Consider the following 15,969-nt stretch of genomic DNA (forward strand, 5'->3'; position numbering starts at 1 on the left):
GACCCCCGAGATGTACAGGAAGAAGTTCCGGGGGGTACAGAAAGGGCCACGGGAGACCTATGTGGACCTGGCCTCCCGCCTGGCGCAATACGGCCGCAAGTGGGTGTCTGGAGTCGGAGCCCAGACCGCAGAGGAGCTGCTCAAGCTGGTCATGATGGAGCAGCTCTATGAAGCATGCCCACCCAAACTGTGGCTGTGGCTCAAGGACCGGAGACCAGAGAACCCCCAGGAGGCCGGGAGACTGGCGGATGAGTTCACGGAGAGCCGGTCCGGGTATGAACGGGAGTCCCGGAGAGAGAGGGAACCGCGCAGAGACCGGATCTCGGCTGAGCGACGGAGGGAGTCAACTACGGGGCGAGACCAAGGAACAGGTCGTCTGCGCCCCAGAGAACCAGCCAGGGCCTGGACAGAGACAGCCCAAAGCCTAACTTGCCATCGCTGTGGGCAAAAAGGCCACAAGAGGGCTCAGTGCACCAGGTCCCAGGACCGGGGACTTTCCAGGGTTAACTGGCTGGGGCGGGGGGAAGGGCAGGCTGCCCCAGAGGCAGGGGCTGGCAGGCAAACCTCAGCTCAGAGAGAGGGGAAGGATGCTCAGTGCACCTCCCCTGGGAGGTCTGATTCTCAGGAGGCGGATTTCTCCGTGTACCGGGTGGGGGCAGGACGGCCCCTGCGGAGCGAGTGCCTCATACCCCTGGAGGTGGATGGTAGGAAGGTGATGGGCTTCTGGGACACGGGGGCGGAGGTGACTCTGGCCCGATCCGACATAGTGGCCCCGGAGCGGATACTACCCCACACGCAGCTGACCCTGAAGGGCATAGACGGGTTCCCGTTTAAGGTGCCTGTAGCCCGGGTGCATCTGAAATGGGGGGCGAAGGAAGGCCTCAAGGAAGTGGGGGTGCACCCGCACTTGCCCACCGAGGTGCTGATGGGGAATGACCTAGAGGAGTGGCCCCATGAATCCCAGCGGGCTCTAGTCACTACCTGGAGCCAGAGCCAGCGGGGGGCTGACAACGTGGGTCCAGGGAAGGACTCCTGGCAGCATCCTCAGGGTCCCATCCCAGTGGACACGGGGTCCAGCCAGGCTGGGACTCCGGACCTAGGCAGAGGTGGGGGACAGGTCCCGATCCCTGCCTCAGCAGCTGAATTCCAGGCTGAGGTGCAGGCAGACCCCTCTTTGCAGAGGCTGAGGGACCAGGCTGGCCTCCATGCAGCTCAGCCCCGGGGGAGAGGTGGCCAGGAGAGATTCCTGCGGGAGCGTGGGCTCCTGTTCCGTGAGTGGCTCCCCCCCAGGAAGGCGAGGGCATGGAGGGTCCAGTGGCAGCTGGTCGTCCCCCGAAAGTATCGCCTCAAGCTGCTGTATTTGGCCCACGATGTCCCCGTTGGGGGCCACCGGGGGATCCGGAGCACCCGGCGGAGGCTGCTCCAGCACTTCTATTGGCCGGGAATCTTTACAGCCGTGCAGCGGTACTGCCGGTCCTGTGACTCCTGCCAGAGGGGCGGGAAGGCCCAAGACAGGAGGAAAGCGGCTTGGGGGTCTCTACCCCAGATAGACCCTCTGGGCTTGCTGAGAGAGTTATGGGAGGAGAAGTCCTCCCTGGATGGAGCTTCGGGGGTGGCAGCCGCCCTGGCTGTCCAGAGAAGGCTCGCTGGGCTCATGGCCCCGGCCCGAGAGACCCTGGCCAGAGATCAAGGCCAGTGGAAGGGTGGGAGTGACCCCCGAGGACAGGCCTGCGCCAGTCGCCCTGGAGCGGGGCGGCGAGTGGACAGAGGGAAGCCAGCTCATGTGGGGCCTCGCCACGGCCGGCCCGAGTCAAGGGGAGCACCCATGTCCCCAGGGCGGGTTCCCACGCAGAGGACCCGAACTTCCCTAGGTCACGAGCGGAGTGACCCTGCTCAGTTCGCTCTCGGAGGGGGGAGAACTGTGACGTAGTGGGGGTACCTGGCTGGTTTCTATGCTGCTGGCTCTGGGGGAACCCCCACTGGCTGCCGTGGGTACCACGACCCAGCAAAACAGGATGAGTCACTATGCAAACCAGTGGCCAGACACCCCCCATGGAGAGGAACAAAGGAAGGTGGAATGCTGCCTTGGCTGGGGGGCAGGGCTGGAAGTTAGGGAGTTGGTTGCTGGCTGTCGGAGGGCATGGAGGAGAGCCTAGGAGAAGGGGCTGGAGTTTAGGGGCCCAGTCTCCCCCATCTCAAGGGGGCCTGAGGCATCCTAGCCCAGTTCCTGTGACCAGATTACATCTGTGCTGCGCTGTGCTGGAGGAGCAATAAACCACCCTCAATTCCACTGGCTGGTGCAGTCTGTTTGTGCCATTTCGGGGTGCAGGAGACGGGGAACCCCCAACGCGCCGTCACAGCCAGACACATGCAGCCCAAACCGCCGCTAGTCGGCGACATCCAGTGAAAGCACAAAGCCTGGGATGCTGTGGCACGAAGTGCAGCTTTCAGCAACGGGACACGGCCATGCCATGAGCTGGAGGGATGCAGTCTCTTTAATACCAGCCGAGTCATTTACATTCGGTCAATATTACACCATTGCTCAAAAGAAACGGCTGCCAGCCCACGCTGCTCGTGTGCGCCCACAGAGCCAAAGGAGAACAGAACCCCCCTCCAGCTGCCCAGTTACACCCTCTGAAGGGGGAGGAGTGGAAGAGGCTGGGGCAGCTGTGTCACAACCTGCTGCCCCAGTGGAGTGGACGAGAAAGGAAGAGCTGGGGAGAAACCCATCTCCCCTTTTCAGTGCTTCTGGTCTCCCGCGGTGGGAGCCCTCTCCCCGAGCCCACAGGCTCCAGGGCAGGCAGCCCCGGCCAGAGCGGCTGCTCCTGAAGGGCAGGTGGGCAGCCCTACCGTTGGTGCTCAGTGCTTGCCACAGGAACAGGACCCCCGCTCAGGGAAAGGGTTGGCCCGGCTGAGCTCAGCTGGGCTGCAGGCACGCAGTGCCCACGTGTGGCAGGGAATGGAAGCAGAGCATGCCGGCTGCATGGCAAGCGTCTTACGCATTCACGGGCGTTTTGACCACTGCTCTCCAGCAGGCCCCATGCCCAGCCCACCCCTGCCCTCTGGCTGTAAGAGAAATAGAGTAGGGGTCTCCCAGTGGCAGCCCCCTTATCCAGCAGGCGCGGCCAGGCACACGAGCCCTGCGGGCCCAACCTATGAGAACTTGGAGGCTCCTAAAGCAAGAGGCTGGAAAGGGAGGCTGGCTCCTTCCTTCCCTCTCCCAGGTGGAAGCCGGAGCTGAGCGTTAACACCTGCCCACTGCCTGGGTCCTGGCTGCTCCAGAGCGGAGGTGGGGCTGTGTGTGGGGGGAAAAGGGGGGTTACTCCTCTGATGGACAGGCACCGATGCCCACTGCTAGCTGTTGGGGAAAGGATGGTCCGTGTTCCTGCCATCAGGGAATCCTGGGAATTCAGTGGCATGATTTTCCGGGGCAAACCCAGCCTCCAAAAGCCTTCTCCAGGTACCGAGCCATAGCCAGTGTCAGATGGTCATTGTGCGGGCCTGCCACCACCTGGACTCCCAAGGGAAGGCCCTCACTGTTCAAGCCCAGCGGGCACTGGGTGACAGGCAAGCCCAGGACATTGAAAACAGCTGAAAGAAAGAGAAGGGCAGATCAGAAGAGACCCAAAGCGCCCGTCCGTGGTCCCGTTCCCATCAGCGGCCGAGCTGGCAGGGCCTCTGAGCCAGGGCAGGCAGCGAGCACCGCCTGCACGTAGCTCAAGCAGGAGGGGTGTTTCCCGAGTCGGTTCGACTGGGGAGTTCCCTGGCCTTGCCATGCAGGTCGGCCTCCGTCAGGGGGCTCAAGCTTCCTGCATCGTGACCCACTTCCGACAAAAGGATCGTTACACGACCTTCGGAAGGGGGCCAAAGGTGCAGCCCCGCTGCTCAGAACTGAACACCTTGGGCTTCCGGCCCTATGTGGGGCTCAGTCTTTGGCTTCTGCCCCAGGCTCTAGCAAGCCTAGCGCCAGCTCTGGCAGCCCCAATGAAACAGGGTCCTGACCCTTCCCCTCCAGGCGCAGAATCACTGTTTTCAGTGCACCAAGGCATGTGCCAAGAGAAAGAGAGAGCCGAGCCGGGGCGCTCTGCGGATCACCGGGGTGGCACTGAGCGGCCGCCCAAGTGCCCAGCTCGCAGGGAGCCCCGGTTCTGACCCACAGTTTGAGAACTGCTGGACTAGATGATCACAGCCATCCCCTCTGGCCTTCGAACTGAGGAACAGCCAAGCTGCGTGCTGGCTGGGACTGCGAGCCCTCCCGCATTCTCCAGGGCGAGAGAGCACACGGCTGGGCTGCCTCTCGGACCTGGGAACGCCTTTCCCCGGTTTTCCAAAGCGGAGCCTCTGTGAGAGCGCCCTCTCTTGCTATGCTTGTGCTCCCGGGAGAGGCCTTTTGAGCATGCATAGAGCGCTCCGACTGCTTCTGGCAAGGCCACGGCTGCCAGCTCACGTGCCACCAACTGCAGGGCCGCTCACCTGTATATGCGAAGTTGAAAGGCATCCCCAAGGGAGAGTAGTGCTTAGGTGCCACGACGGGGTGGGAAGGGTACAGAAGTAGCCCATCCGACCCCAGCAAGTTCATCATCTCCGTCCGCAGGCTGCGGCCCATGCTCACCAGCTTGGCATTCCCACCAGGGGTGAGTTTCATCAGCTTCTCCGTCAGGGCCAGGGCTAGACAGCAACACAAATGCAGCATTGAGACAGCACGTCCACAGAGCAGCCCCCCCGCCCACCACAGGAATGGCTCCAGAAGCAGGTGGGAGGAGACTGTCTGCCCTCAGGCTTGCCCGTGGCTACAGCAGGAGGGCTGAATGTGCTTTGCCCTCCACACTGACCAAAGACTCTGGGAAGACCATGAACTCCTTTGCTCCATGGGGTGGATATAAAGAGCGCAAGGTCAAAGGGGTTCAGCTATACGAGAGGCACGAGGGGTGGTGCGCGTCTGCTTCTTTGAAAGCCAACCATTCTCAGACTGAGTCGAACAAAATACTCCGGTCGGGGAGCACGGCACCCCCGGCCCTGCCCAGAGACTTGCTCCCAGAAGCGCACACTGACTCAGATGAGAAACTATTCACTCTCCAACGTCTACGAGGTTCACCCTGCCAGGCCTTCCCCAATGTTTTACCCAGGATCATTTTAAAGCTCAAGCAATGAGGTTTCTGCCACTTCCCACAGGAGATTATTCTGCAGCCCCATGACCTCAGCTTTCAGAAGTTTTTCCTAATATGTCACTTACGTTAGCCTTTGCAAAGAAACACCCTGAATACTTCCTCTTCGTCCTTAGCATCTGTAGGCTCCAGATATTTGGAGATACCTACTATGTATTATTGGAAACACTTCGTAGCTGCCTTGAGCTCAGAGAAGCCAAACCAAAAAACGGAGTGGAGGCACCATTCCAGTAAAAAGCCCAAGAGCCAGCAAAGAGAACTCCCACCCACTCCATAACAGAGCTCCCAATGTTCTGAACTCAGTCACGGGCCACAAGCATACAGATCCTTTACCTCCCTGAAGTCCTCCCTCACTTAGAGCCCTGTAAACCCTGCTAAACACAGCGTCTTGGGGGGAAGTGGCGCCCGCGCAGAAGAGCTCACAGCTGCTTTTAGGACAGTGTGAAGGATTCCTTTGCGGAAACACTAAACTGTTGTTCTTTGAGGTGTTTCTCATGTTCCTTACAAGCAGGTGGCACAGGCAGTCACTGGAAAGTTTTCCCTCTAGCGGTGCTCATTAAGTCGGCTGTAAAGCCCCCTGGAGCTGTGTCTTCATGGCACTGCAGAGGGGCCTGCCAACCCAATACCTCTTCAGGGGCAGGCGGTAAGTCTGGGAATGGACAGGTACAGCACATCTCGAAGAACAGCGACGAGATGGGGAACCACTCTCCCTAGGAGAGCTTGTTCATGTCAGTTCCAAGGACGGAACTGCCAAGCTTTCCCTAGGAGGCAGGACCAGAATTCATGGAATGGCTGCCGAATGCTGGCTAACAGTGTAATGAGTGTGACCTGACGACCATATCACTGCCCTGCAGATCTCCGGGAGCGGGACTGCCGCAGAGGAGGCCTGTGCTCTTGTAGGACATGCCGTCAGTGTAGGAGCAAGCATCTTTGCCAAACCATAGCATGCTCAGACACAGGACGTGACCCCAATGAAATTCTTTGGGAAGACACAGGAGGCCCTTCATCCTGTCCGGTTCCGCGACATACATCTGGTTCAATGTATGAAACCGCTTTGTGCCTTCGATATGAAAGGCCAATGCCCACCGAATGGGTAGTCTAGATGGTGCTGGGTCCTGCTGTCAGGGCAGGGGTCTGGACACGACGATCTCTCGAGGTCCCGTCCAGTTCTAGGGTTCTCCAGCTCTATGATTCTAACCCAATGGGTACCGCTAGGGGACAAACGTTCCAGCAACGTGCATGTGGCACGCACACACACCTGCTTGGAATCAACAGAAGCAAGCGCTCAAACAAGAACTCAAGCAATGGGGGAGGGATTTAAGGAGGCTGGAATCTGGCCCAATTATCCCAATCTTCCAAAGAGATCCCATTTCATAGCAGCAGGCTGAGCAATAACCCTGAGAATTCACTAAACAGAAGGGCCCATTAAGAGGGGCTGGACTTTACCAATGGCAGGGATGGTGTGAAAAGACATCCCCAGGAACCATTTCATCAGCTCCCACAGCGGCCACACGGGCTTCCCATGGTCCCCAAGCAGGTCTGTGAACAGCTGTGCGTCCTGCAATTAACACACATCATGTCCATGCTGGCAGGTGGCTGCGGTCAACAGGCAGGTAAGAGAAAGCGCTGAACCCACTGGCAGCAGCATGATCACAGTCACCAGGCTATCTGCATTTCTGTGGAGCAGGGGAGGGGAGACCAGGGACCAACCCCCACCGATACCGGAGCAGAGCTTCTCTCTCTGGAGCTGGAGAGGAGGAAGCCTGAGGGATGGGGCACAGCAGGGCTGCTTGGGATTGTGTCTTTCAGGGGAGCTGAGCCTTTTTGCTATTTGCACATGCACTCCACTAAGCGTGCTATGGGATTCTGACAGGAAATCCTGCGATGCAGAGCTTGGAGCTCAGGACAAGCAGTGAAAAGAGTCAGAGGAAATAAGTAAGAGTGAGAGAGACGATGGACACCAGGGATCTAAGCAAAGCACCAAGCGGGTAGCTCTGCCACACAGACCTGCCAATGGACCTGCAGCACTGTTGACACTATATGCTGGCTAGCACATATAACATCTACCCCAGCGTTTCAAGAGGGGCCTGTCACGCACCTGGCCATCGCTGTCCTGGGAGGACATCATAGCCGACCAGATCTGGAAAGCGTACTTCATCTTGTGGATTGTTACGTGCTGCACTTGGACCCCCAGCTGCGTCTCCAGGTGCTCCACCACCTTATGGAAATACAGGAGGAAGCGCGTAACCACCCTCTCGTGTGCCAGGCCATGCTCTCAGCAGCAGCGAGACCCCGGTGGCTCTGGGTAAAGCAGAGTGCCGAGGCCAGTGGGCCAAGCACACCAACGGAGCGGTCCCACGGGAGGTGCAACCACGCCTGGGATGGAAACACGGCTTTCAAAGTTAACCATTTAAACCAACACAAATATTTCATTTAAACACTCAAACGAAACACTCCAGCATGTGGCTCTGCAGTGGGGCCGCTGGGGTCAGCGGGCCGGCAGGGGGCCGGCCAGGCATCCTGGAGCTAACGGGTAAGACTAATGTTTACCAGTTACCATTTACATCTCTACCATCCCGATTTCTATTATTTGGCTGGGCACTACCGTTCCAGACATGCAGGTCTCCATAGCCAAGGCCGATAGCTAGAGTCTGCCCTGTCCCTTGAAACCTGCCGATGCAGCTCTCAGCTGAACAAAGTCAGGGCGCCCAGAAGCTAGAAGCAAGGGCCGAGACTAGAGCAGGACTTTTTAAGGACACAGCATCTTTCATCACCAGGTACAGCAGAACGCTCCATCACCCTACCTGGGACTTGGCAGGAACGCTGGACAGCCTCGTCTCAGGTACGAGCTCATGGCTCGTGTTCACGCATGACTTGCCCAAGGCTGGCTCTACCAGACTGCACATGCACTGGTACTAGAAATACGCCACGAGATCGCAGGTTCACGCTGTCTCTTCGGGACGGGACCTAAGCGGCAGTGTCCTAGCTCCGTGAGCTGGCTCAGCATTCGGCCAGACCCAGCTCTCCAGGGACGCGAGCCCCCGTGGAGAACGCCGGCAGCACGCCGCTCTCTCAGGCTGTGACAAGCCCTGGTCTCCGCGGGGCCGGGACACCAATCGCCTGGCAGTTTGAGAACATGAACGCTCCCACTGGAGACTGGACAGGCAGTCCCGTTCCTTTGGCTTATGACTGGCATCAGGCTCCCCCGCCAGCATGATCTTGGTCCAACTGATCAGAACCCGTTCAAAGGTACTACAGGTTGAACCTCTGCAATCTGGGGCGCTCTGCTGTCAGCGCCTGTGGTCTGCACCAAAGAGCCAGGAGCGGGAGCCAGCTGGGAGTCTGGCAACCAGGAACTCCAGCTGGGGCCAGGGAGCTGACCCTGACCGGGAGTCCCAGCTGAGGCTGGGCAACCGCAGTTTGACTGGCGGCTGGGAGCCTCAGCTGAGACCAGGCAGCCACGGCCAGTAGTTGGAGCCCCGGCCGAGCTGGCAGCACCCTCGGTCGGCGGCAGGGTGGGAGGCTCCAGCCCGGCTGACGGCAGCGAAGCCAGCAGCAGTCTGGGAGCCCCATACCGGAGCCCGAGCCCAGCGGTAGCAGGACCGGAGCCGGGGCCAGAAGTGGACTTGGCAGCAGGGACAGGCCGGGAGGCCAGTGGCAGGGAACCTCTGCGTATCTGGCAAATTCCCTCGTTTGGGACCAGTCAGGTTCCAGTGGTGCCGGGCCAGGGAGGTCTGCCCTGTAGCACGAGGGCCATTGTCAATAGGAGACGGAACAGACACAGGTAGAGCAGGTCACCTCTCACCCAAATGACTCTCAAGCTCTCCCTGCTGCCCTGCCTACCATGCTTCTTGCCACCTGCATGGCCAGGTCTTACCTTTCTCTGGGCCCGAAGAATTTCCTTGTCCACAGGGGACACAAAAACCGAGCCCCCATCATGCTCCATGCTGTAGAATTTTACTTTCTCCAGCGAAACCTCTTCATCCAGCTTCAGCCTGCAGTGGAAGGAACCAGAGCTGGGAACAGCCCCCATCTCCTGCTGTTCCCTCAACACACGCAGACGCTCCGCAGCAAGCCAGTCCGGCTCTGTCATGTTAGGAAAGACACCACCTCCTAGGGGTCAGCGCAAGTACAGCAGGCTGCTTGCTGCTCGGTCCCGCACTGTCCCTGGGGCAGCAGCTCCCACGTTCCTCGTTTTACGAAACTCCATTTCAGATTGTCCAGCCAGCCGCAAGCGTGCAGCATGCTGGCCAGCCAGCGCAGGGGCAGCTGCAAGGCTGAACCCGACATACATGGGAGACGTGCGGCAGGGAGCCGGTCAGGAGGCAGAAGCAGGGCGGAAGACTCTACAGCCCTGTGCTCACCACTGGTGCCTCTGCAGAGAGAGCTGGGGTCTGTGCTCGGGTACTGTCAGACTTTCAGGCTCTTCTCCTCCTTGCAGGACAGGGAGGCCTCAGGGTGCCAAGGCGCAGGCCCCCGCTGGCCAGAGTGCTTCTGTCTGCGGGAATGGAAGGACTACCCTGAATGCGCTGAGGGCAGCGTAGCGGGAGGCCCCAAGAGCAGCCACGGCCATGGGAGCTGGGATGAAGGGGAGCGGCTGCAAGAGCCTGGCTGGGAAGGAGGTTTCTGCAGGTTGAACTCCAAGACATCCCCTCCTGATTGGCTATTAGGCCTGGCCTGGCACAGGAGAGGAAGGCAGGGGAGCACGCAGCCCCCTTGCTACAATTACTTGGCCTACTTTCTGCTCCGGCCACTCCAGAACGAGAGAGTAGCCAGCAACAGAGAGCTGCTCACAGAGTTTTATTCAGGCCTATAACACCAGATACTGGATCCACAGGAGTAACCAGAAATAATCACATTATGCCTAGAAAGCGGCTGAGGTCAGTGGTGAGTGTCACTAAGGCTACGTCTAGGCTACAGGCTTCTGTTGAGAGATACTGTCGACAAAGAGCGTCTAGACGACATCCAGTTCTGTTGACAAAGCAAGCCGCTTTGTCGACGCAAAGGACGGTGTAGATGCAATAACGCCTTCTGGCCACAGAACTCTGTCGACAGACGGCGTTATTCCTCGTAAAATGGGGTTTACAGCCGTCGACAACACTGCTGAGTCCTGTTGACGTTATGTCGACAGAACTCGGCGGTAGTGTAGACGCAGGTATCGTTTTGTCGACAAAACCCTGTAGTCTAGACACACCCTAAGTGACAAAAGCTACCTACTTTCTGACTCCAGGCCCCGCCATGATCCTCAGCATGGGCTCCAGGTCCTCAGCATAGCGACACATGGGGCCTGTGCACAGGAACTCCGTCCGCACCCCCACAGCATTGGGGAACTGGCCGTCATTGGGGACCACCCCTAGAAGGGCAGAAGCACAGGAGTTAGACACCACATGGCAAAGTATAACCTGGCACAGCTGGGGCACTCAGCACCAGGGAGCACGGGAAAGCCCATTCACGTGGTCCTGTGACAGCAGGCCACGGAGGGTGGGGGGAGCGCACAGCCAAAATAGACCAGAGCAGCGTGCTGCTCGGCTACTCACACGCGGCTGCCCAGCCACTAAGTTACTTGGCAGAACTTCATGGCAACGAGAGGCTCCCTGAATAAAGACCCGCTGCTGACTCCACAACACCAAGTATTTTGTTGCTGAATAAGACACGTTGACTCGGTCAATGTCCTATTGCAAGGATCTGGGATGCAGCGTGCAATCAGGCCTCCTGCCACCCCTTCCCTGAATTAGGGTCTGTCTACACTAGCACCCTAGTTCGAACTAGGGTGTTTAACGTAGGCATTCGAAGTTGCAAATGAAGCCCTGGATTTACATATTCTGGGCTTCATTTGCATCTTGCCGGGCGCCGCCATTTTTAAAGCCCCGGTAGTTCAGACTCCGTGCCCGCGGCTACACACAGTACGGAGGAGGTGGTTCGATTAGGCTTTTTAGGAGTGGCCAGGCTGGATCAGACCAAAGGTCCATCTAGGGCCCGATGCCAGGTGCCCCAGAGGAACAATCAGAACAAGGCAACCATGGAGTGATCCCTCCCCTGTTGTCCAGCCTCAGCTTCTGGGTCCTAAAATACAGGAGGCCCGGTCAGCGGCTCTAATGTCTCAGTCCAATTCAGCACTAGCTTCCAGGGACTCACACCGGGGAGGAGTTTGGCTTCCCACGTCCAGCAATAAGCTGGTGCTGAGAATCCTCTCCAAACAGATACACACAGGCCACAAGGGGGCAGCTGAACTCCCCACCCACGTCCCCTGCGGCTCCCCACCGTGTCATTTCTGAGTAGGGGGAGCAAAGATGCAAATTTCCCCTCCTGGATTCTTGGTACCTGTGGTGGGCTTATGTCCAAAGACGCCGTTGAAGAAAGCTGGCATCCGAATGCTGCCGCCGATATCGGAGCCCACCCCGATGAGGGAGCAGGCAGCCCCCAGGGCACAGCCCTCCCCACCTGCACAACAACAAAAGGCAGAGATGTGTCCCCTCCCCGGTGCTAACTGCACACTCCTGCGTTGGTGCCTGCGGCAGCTCGGCACGCTCCCTGCAGACAGCCGCAGCGCTCTAGGCCCAAGGGACGGTCACATCACCGAGGCTGCCGCCCCGTGCCGAGCCTGAACTTCACTTCCTTCAGTCCCGAAAAGACCGGACCTTTGGTGCCACAGGCAGAGCCAGGAGAGATCAAGGTGCCACCAATGTCAAGGCCCACATGAGGGCAGGCAAGTGGTAGGCGAGATACATTAATGAGCTAAAGAAGTGATCCACTCCTCTCGCTGCAGCAGCCCGAGAATCCCCCCATGGTCCCTGCCTATCTGACCTAGGGGGATGCCTCCCTGACCCCAGATCTGGTATCAGCTTGACCCTGTGCACATGAGCAAGACACTCCAACCAGGCACCCAACCAAGCCAATTCTCTAAACTTCAGGGCAGCAAGGAGACGTATAAAGGCAGAAGCAAGGTGGGAGAATCCACAAGATTCCACCTCCCATCTGTTCCATCCTCTAATGCCTCTGTGGAAGAAATGGTCAATTGAAACACTCCACTTTCAGCCTCTTCTCCTTCAGCAATAAGAGTTAGGTTTGCTGAAATCCATTATCTTAACCCACTAGTCGACTAGCGATGCAACTCATCACTCCCACCTCCCCTTGCTGCCTCTATCAGAGAGAGGCAGGAGCCGGCTAAAACGCTAGTTCCCCCCAGCACAGTCTCTGCGGGGGGCAGGGAAGCAGAGGCACAGCGGAACGGTGCGAGCGGGAACCGGAGCAGTCTCTGCTCACACTGCTTCTGCTGCGATTTGGCTTTTGAAAATTGAGAAGGAGAAGCCTGGCAGGGAGTGCAGGACTCCCCCGCTGGCCCAGGGCTTCCATTTGAAGTGTACACGAGCCCCACGAGGGTTCTTGTACATTTCAAAGGCTCAGAGCCACCAGGGGAGTCCCATGCTCCCTGCAGGGCTGAGAGCCCCACTGGGGCTCTTGTACATTTCAAAGGCTGAGGCCCAGCACTGGCTTCTGCTTTCGAAATATACAAGAGCCACGCCCAGGCGCTCTAGGCAGGGCTTTCGCTTTTGAACTGTTGCAAGTTGCTACAGTTCAAAGGTGGAGGCGCCCTTATAGACTAATGGAAATCCCACTGACTATTCGATTAGCTAATTAATCTAAATGCAACATCCCTATTCCCACATCTGTTGCGGGTGCAACAGGGGGTTGTCACGGAGGCACAATGCTCAAGAGCCAGCATTCACCTTTGCAATTCCACTGCATTGGGCTGCCCCTGTGCTACGACAGCTGTTCGTGTGGCTAGCCAGTGAATCATCTGCAGGGCTTTCCAAGCAAGTGATCAGCAAGAGGCCTTTGACAAACTCATCTGTGCATGGCAGCACTGGCTCCTTGCCAGGAGGCATCCACTCACCTGAGCTGCCACCCACAATCCTTTGCAGGTCATATGGGTTGTTCGTTCGGCCGTAGACATTGTTGCTAGACTCATACCACATGCAGAGCTCACTGCAATTGGTCACACCCAGAGGAATTGCACCAGCTTGCTTCAAGCGTGACACCACCAGAGCGTCTGACGAGGAGATCAAGTTGCGGCGGCTAACCAAGCCAGACGTGTTGGGCATGCCTATGGCGACAAGATCAAACAGACACCGTGGGTGAGAGGCCACGAGCAGCCACTCTAAATAACAAGCTCTGCCTGTGTGAGATCCCGTGGACGGCTGACTGTTCCGGATGCTGCCAACATCCAGCAGGAGGTCTCACCTGATGAAATAACACATGTCTCACCCCACTTCCATCCTCAACAGCCCACTGCTGATTTCTAGGCAAGTTCGCCAATCCCCCAAAGCCAGGGAAGCATGCCTGGTACCCCAAGCCCCTAGCAGCAATGCCTGGGTCCACACCCTCCCTCCCCAGGGACAGGAAACCTTTCACAAAGCCTACCTTGGCGCTCTGCCATGCAACGTGTGTCTCAATCCCGATGCACCTGGGAGAACACACAGAAGTGCATCTCCTGCCTAGGAAGGGCTCACCAGCGCTAAGATAACCTTTCAGAAGGCTACCCGGACACCGAATAAGAACATCTTTGCTCTTTAGTGTGATTAGTAAAAGGGCACCTAACCTACTTCAAATACACAACTGTCAAAATACAAAAAGATCAGAATGAAAAGCAAAAATCTCTCTCAGCAGCAGCCTACTGAAGGTAACAGCAGCACCAATGAGCAGCCCCTGCACCGTACTCTGCTGCTTCTATCCAGTGGAGAAGCTAGTTAATAGTCCCCTGGACGATCCGCGCTCGAGTGGGTCTGATCAGGGCTGGGGTGCTCTGCGCACGCCGGGGTGCTGTGGGGGCAGAGAGCGGAATGGCCTCCAGGACACGTGCTGTGCACTCTGGAGAGGACAAATGCAACAACGCTCAGGGAGGCAAACGATCCCATTTGCCAAGTCCAGCTCAGCAGGTATTTCACGGTTCTACACAGAACTCCCATAACCCAGAGTGCTGGGCCAGGGACACTAGCCGTTGATCAATGGCATGTCTAGTACTGAAACCAGAGTCACGGAACGAGGAGCCACAGGCATGACACAGGCCTGGCCGGAGAGGCAAGCACTAGGAAATGAGAAATTAGGCTAGGAAAGGGGAGCTCCTCCGTGCAGCTGAGCAGGAGGCATTGAGATGGCACAAAGTGACGGGGCAAGAGGGAAGGAGAGTGTTCCAGGCAGCTGTCCGGGGAAGCTCATGCTGGAGGGAGCAGCGGCTCAGCTGCAATGGGCCAGGTGACATTTGCACCCGGTGGGTCTGACACGGTTCCATGCAAAGAGACTGGCAGGAAAGTTCTTGGCAGTGGAGTTGCAGCCACTCTGGGCCCAGGGTGCCGGCGAGACGAGGCGGGTGAGGTAATCTCTCTTACCGGACCAATTTGACATAAGCACGCCCACGTGGCGCTCTCCCCAACAGGAGTGGGCCTAACAAGACATTACCAGCCCCATGCAGGTCTCTCGGGAGGCTGTTGGATTCAGTTTAGCCGGGTCCACCACTTGGCCCCTGGCCAAAGCCACCCCTGGTGAGCAAGGAGCAAACTGAAAACAGGCTGAAGAGTAAATCCAAAGAGCACCTGGGAAGCCGGGGTGTAAACGCACCGTGCAGCGCAAAGGCCTCCTTGACGGTGAAAGGAACCCCCAGAAAGGGACATTTTTCCTGCAGGGAATCTTCATCTCCACGGCCCTCCGAGAGCAGTTTGTCCACCTGGGAGGCCTCCTGAAGGGCTGCATCGAACCTGGAGGGATGGTTGGGAAGTCAGGGGGGAGAAAATGGGTCAGTCCCCGTCCAGACTCAGACAAACCTCCAGTCCACCTCTAACCAAATCCCAACCAGCATCGGACTGGGCTGACCAGCCTGCGAGAAGGGGCGGTCAAAGAAAGAGAAGGAGTTAGCAAAAAATAAGTAGGCTAGTGTGTTCAAAGCAGAGACCCGTGAAGCAACCCGTGACTTGCCTGCTTACCCCAACGCTAGCCCTTCCCAATGGCAAGCCTTCCTCCGGCCAGCCCCTGAACAGGAGAGCGGGTGGGGAGGAAATCTGGCCTCCAGTCCCAGCTCTGCCACACACTCACTGTGAGAACTGGGCAGAGTCCCTGGTCTGTAAGACTGGGGCAGTCATGAACATTTGCATCGCGCCTTGCGACTCTCAGCAGAGAAGAGGCTTATTGCCACCTTATTTCAGTGCTTCCAGTTATAGGACAAGCTGCTCCCAATGAGTGACAGACACACCAGAAATCGCAAGTAACCAATTTCTACTTTGTCAGAAAATAATTGAACACTGTCTATGTCCAATCTGTGCAACATCTTTAGGGCAGACAAATGTTCCTGCAATTAAAGGGATTCACCACTTGCTGCGATTGGTCCCCAAACAGCATAACGTCCATTCATCAATAACTAGCAACAGACTAACTCACTTTGCTGTGTTTCTCTGCGTGAGTGTGAAACTAGTCCCAAAAGAGTAAGAACCGATCTGTACATCCACTCAAACAAATCAGCTGTCTCTGTTTCCTAGAGCCGCCTGGAAGCAGCAGAATATCTGGGAGGCATGCCATGCCCAGGGCATTAAAAAAATAGCAGTATGCTCACTGGAAGCTTGTGTTTGCAGGAATTCTCTGACTCAAGAGATACAGAAAAGCTCTGCCCATCAATACTGTACATTCATGGGAAATGGAGATAATTTACACACACATACGCATCGCATGTTTTAAAACGATTAGATTGATTTAAAATTATTCTGGATTCTGCCTGTGAAAGGCAACAACAGTCATTTGTATTTGTTGCCTCCCCCTT

At 57.5% G+C, this 15,969-nt stretch overlaps 1 protein-coding gene across 2 annotated transcripts in view; it reads right to left on the bottom strand.

Annotated features, from left to right (window-relative positions):
- Nucleotides 1-2,476: 2,476 nt before the first annotated feature.
- Nucleotides 2,477-15,969, bottom strand: part of FAAH2 (fatty acid amide hydrolase 2) — a 29,448-nt gene continuing 15,955 nt past the window's right edge. For both annotated transcript variants that reach the window (XM_014573365.4, XM_075941263.2), the window contains exons 3-11: nt 14,781-14,917; nt 13,060-13,269; nt 11,487-11,606; nt 10,383-10,518; nt 9,043-9,160; nt 7,264-7,383; nt 6,612-6,723; nt 4,474-4,668; nt 2,477-3,591 (exon numbers count right to left, since the gene is read on the bottom strand). In XM_014573365.4, the coding sequence (XP_014428851.4) occupies nt 3,410-3,591; nt 4,474-4,668; nt 6,612-6,723; nt 7,264-7,383; nt 9,043-9,160; nt 10,383-10,518; nt 11,487-11,606; nt 13,060-13,269; nt 14,781-14,917 (1,330 nt within the window). In that variant the 3' untranslated portion in view covers nt 2,477-3,409. The remainder of the gene's footprint in view (nt 3,592-4,473; nt 4,669-6,611; nt 6,724-7,263; nt 7,384-9,042; nt 9,161-10,382; nt 10,519-11,486; nt 11,607-13,059; nt 13,270-14,780; nt 14,918-15,969) is intronic.

Source organism: Pelodiscus sinensis, chromosome 13 (assembly GCF_052426305.1).
Source record: "Pelodiscus sinensis isolate ZL-2025 chromosome 13, ASM5242630v1, whole genome shotgun sequence".
NCBI lineage: Eukaryota > Metazoa > Chordata > Testudines > Trionychidae > Pelodiscus > Pelodiscus sinensis.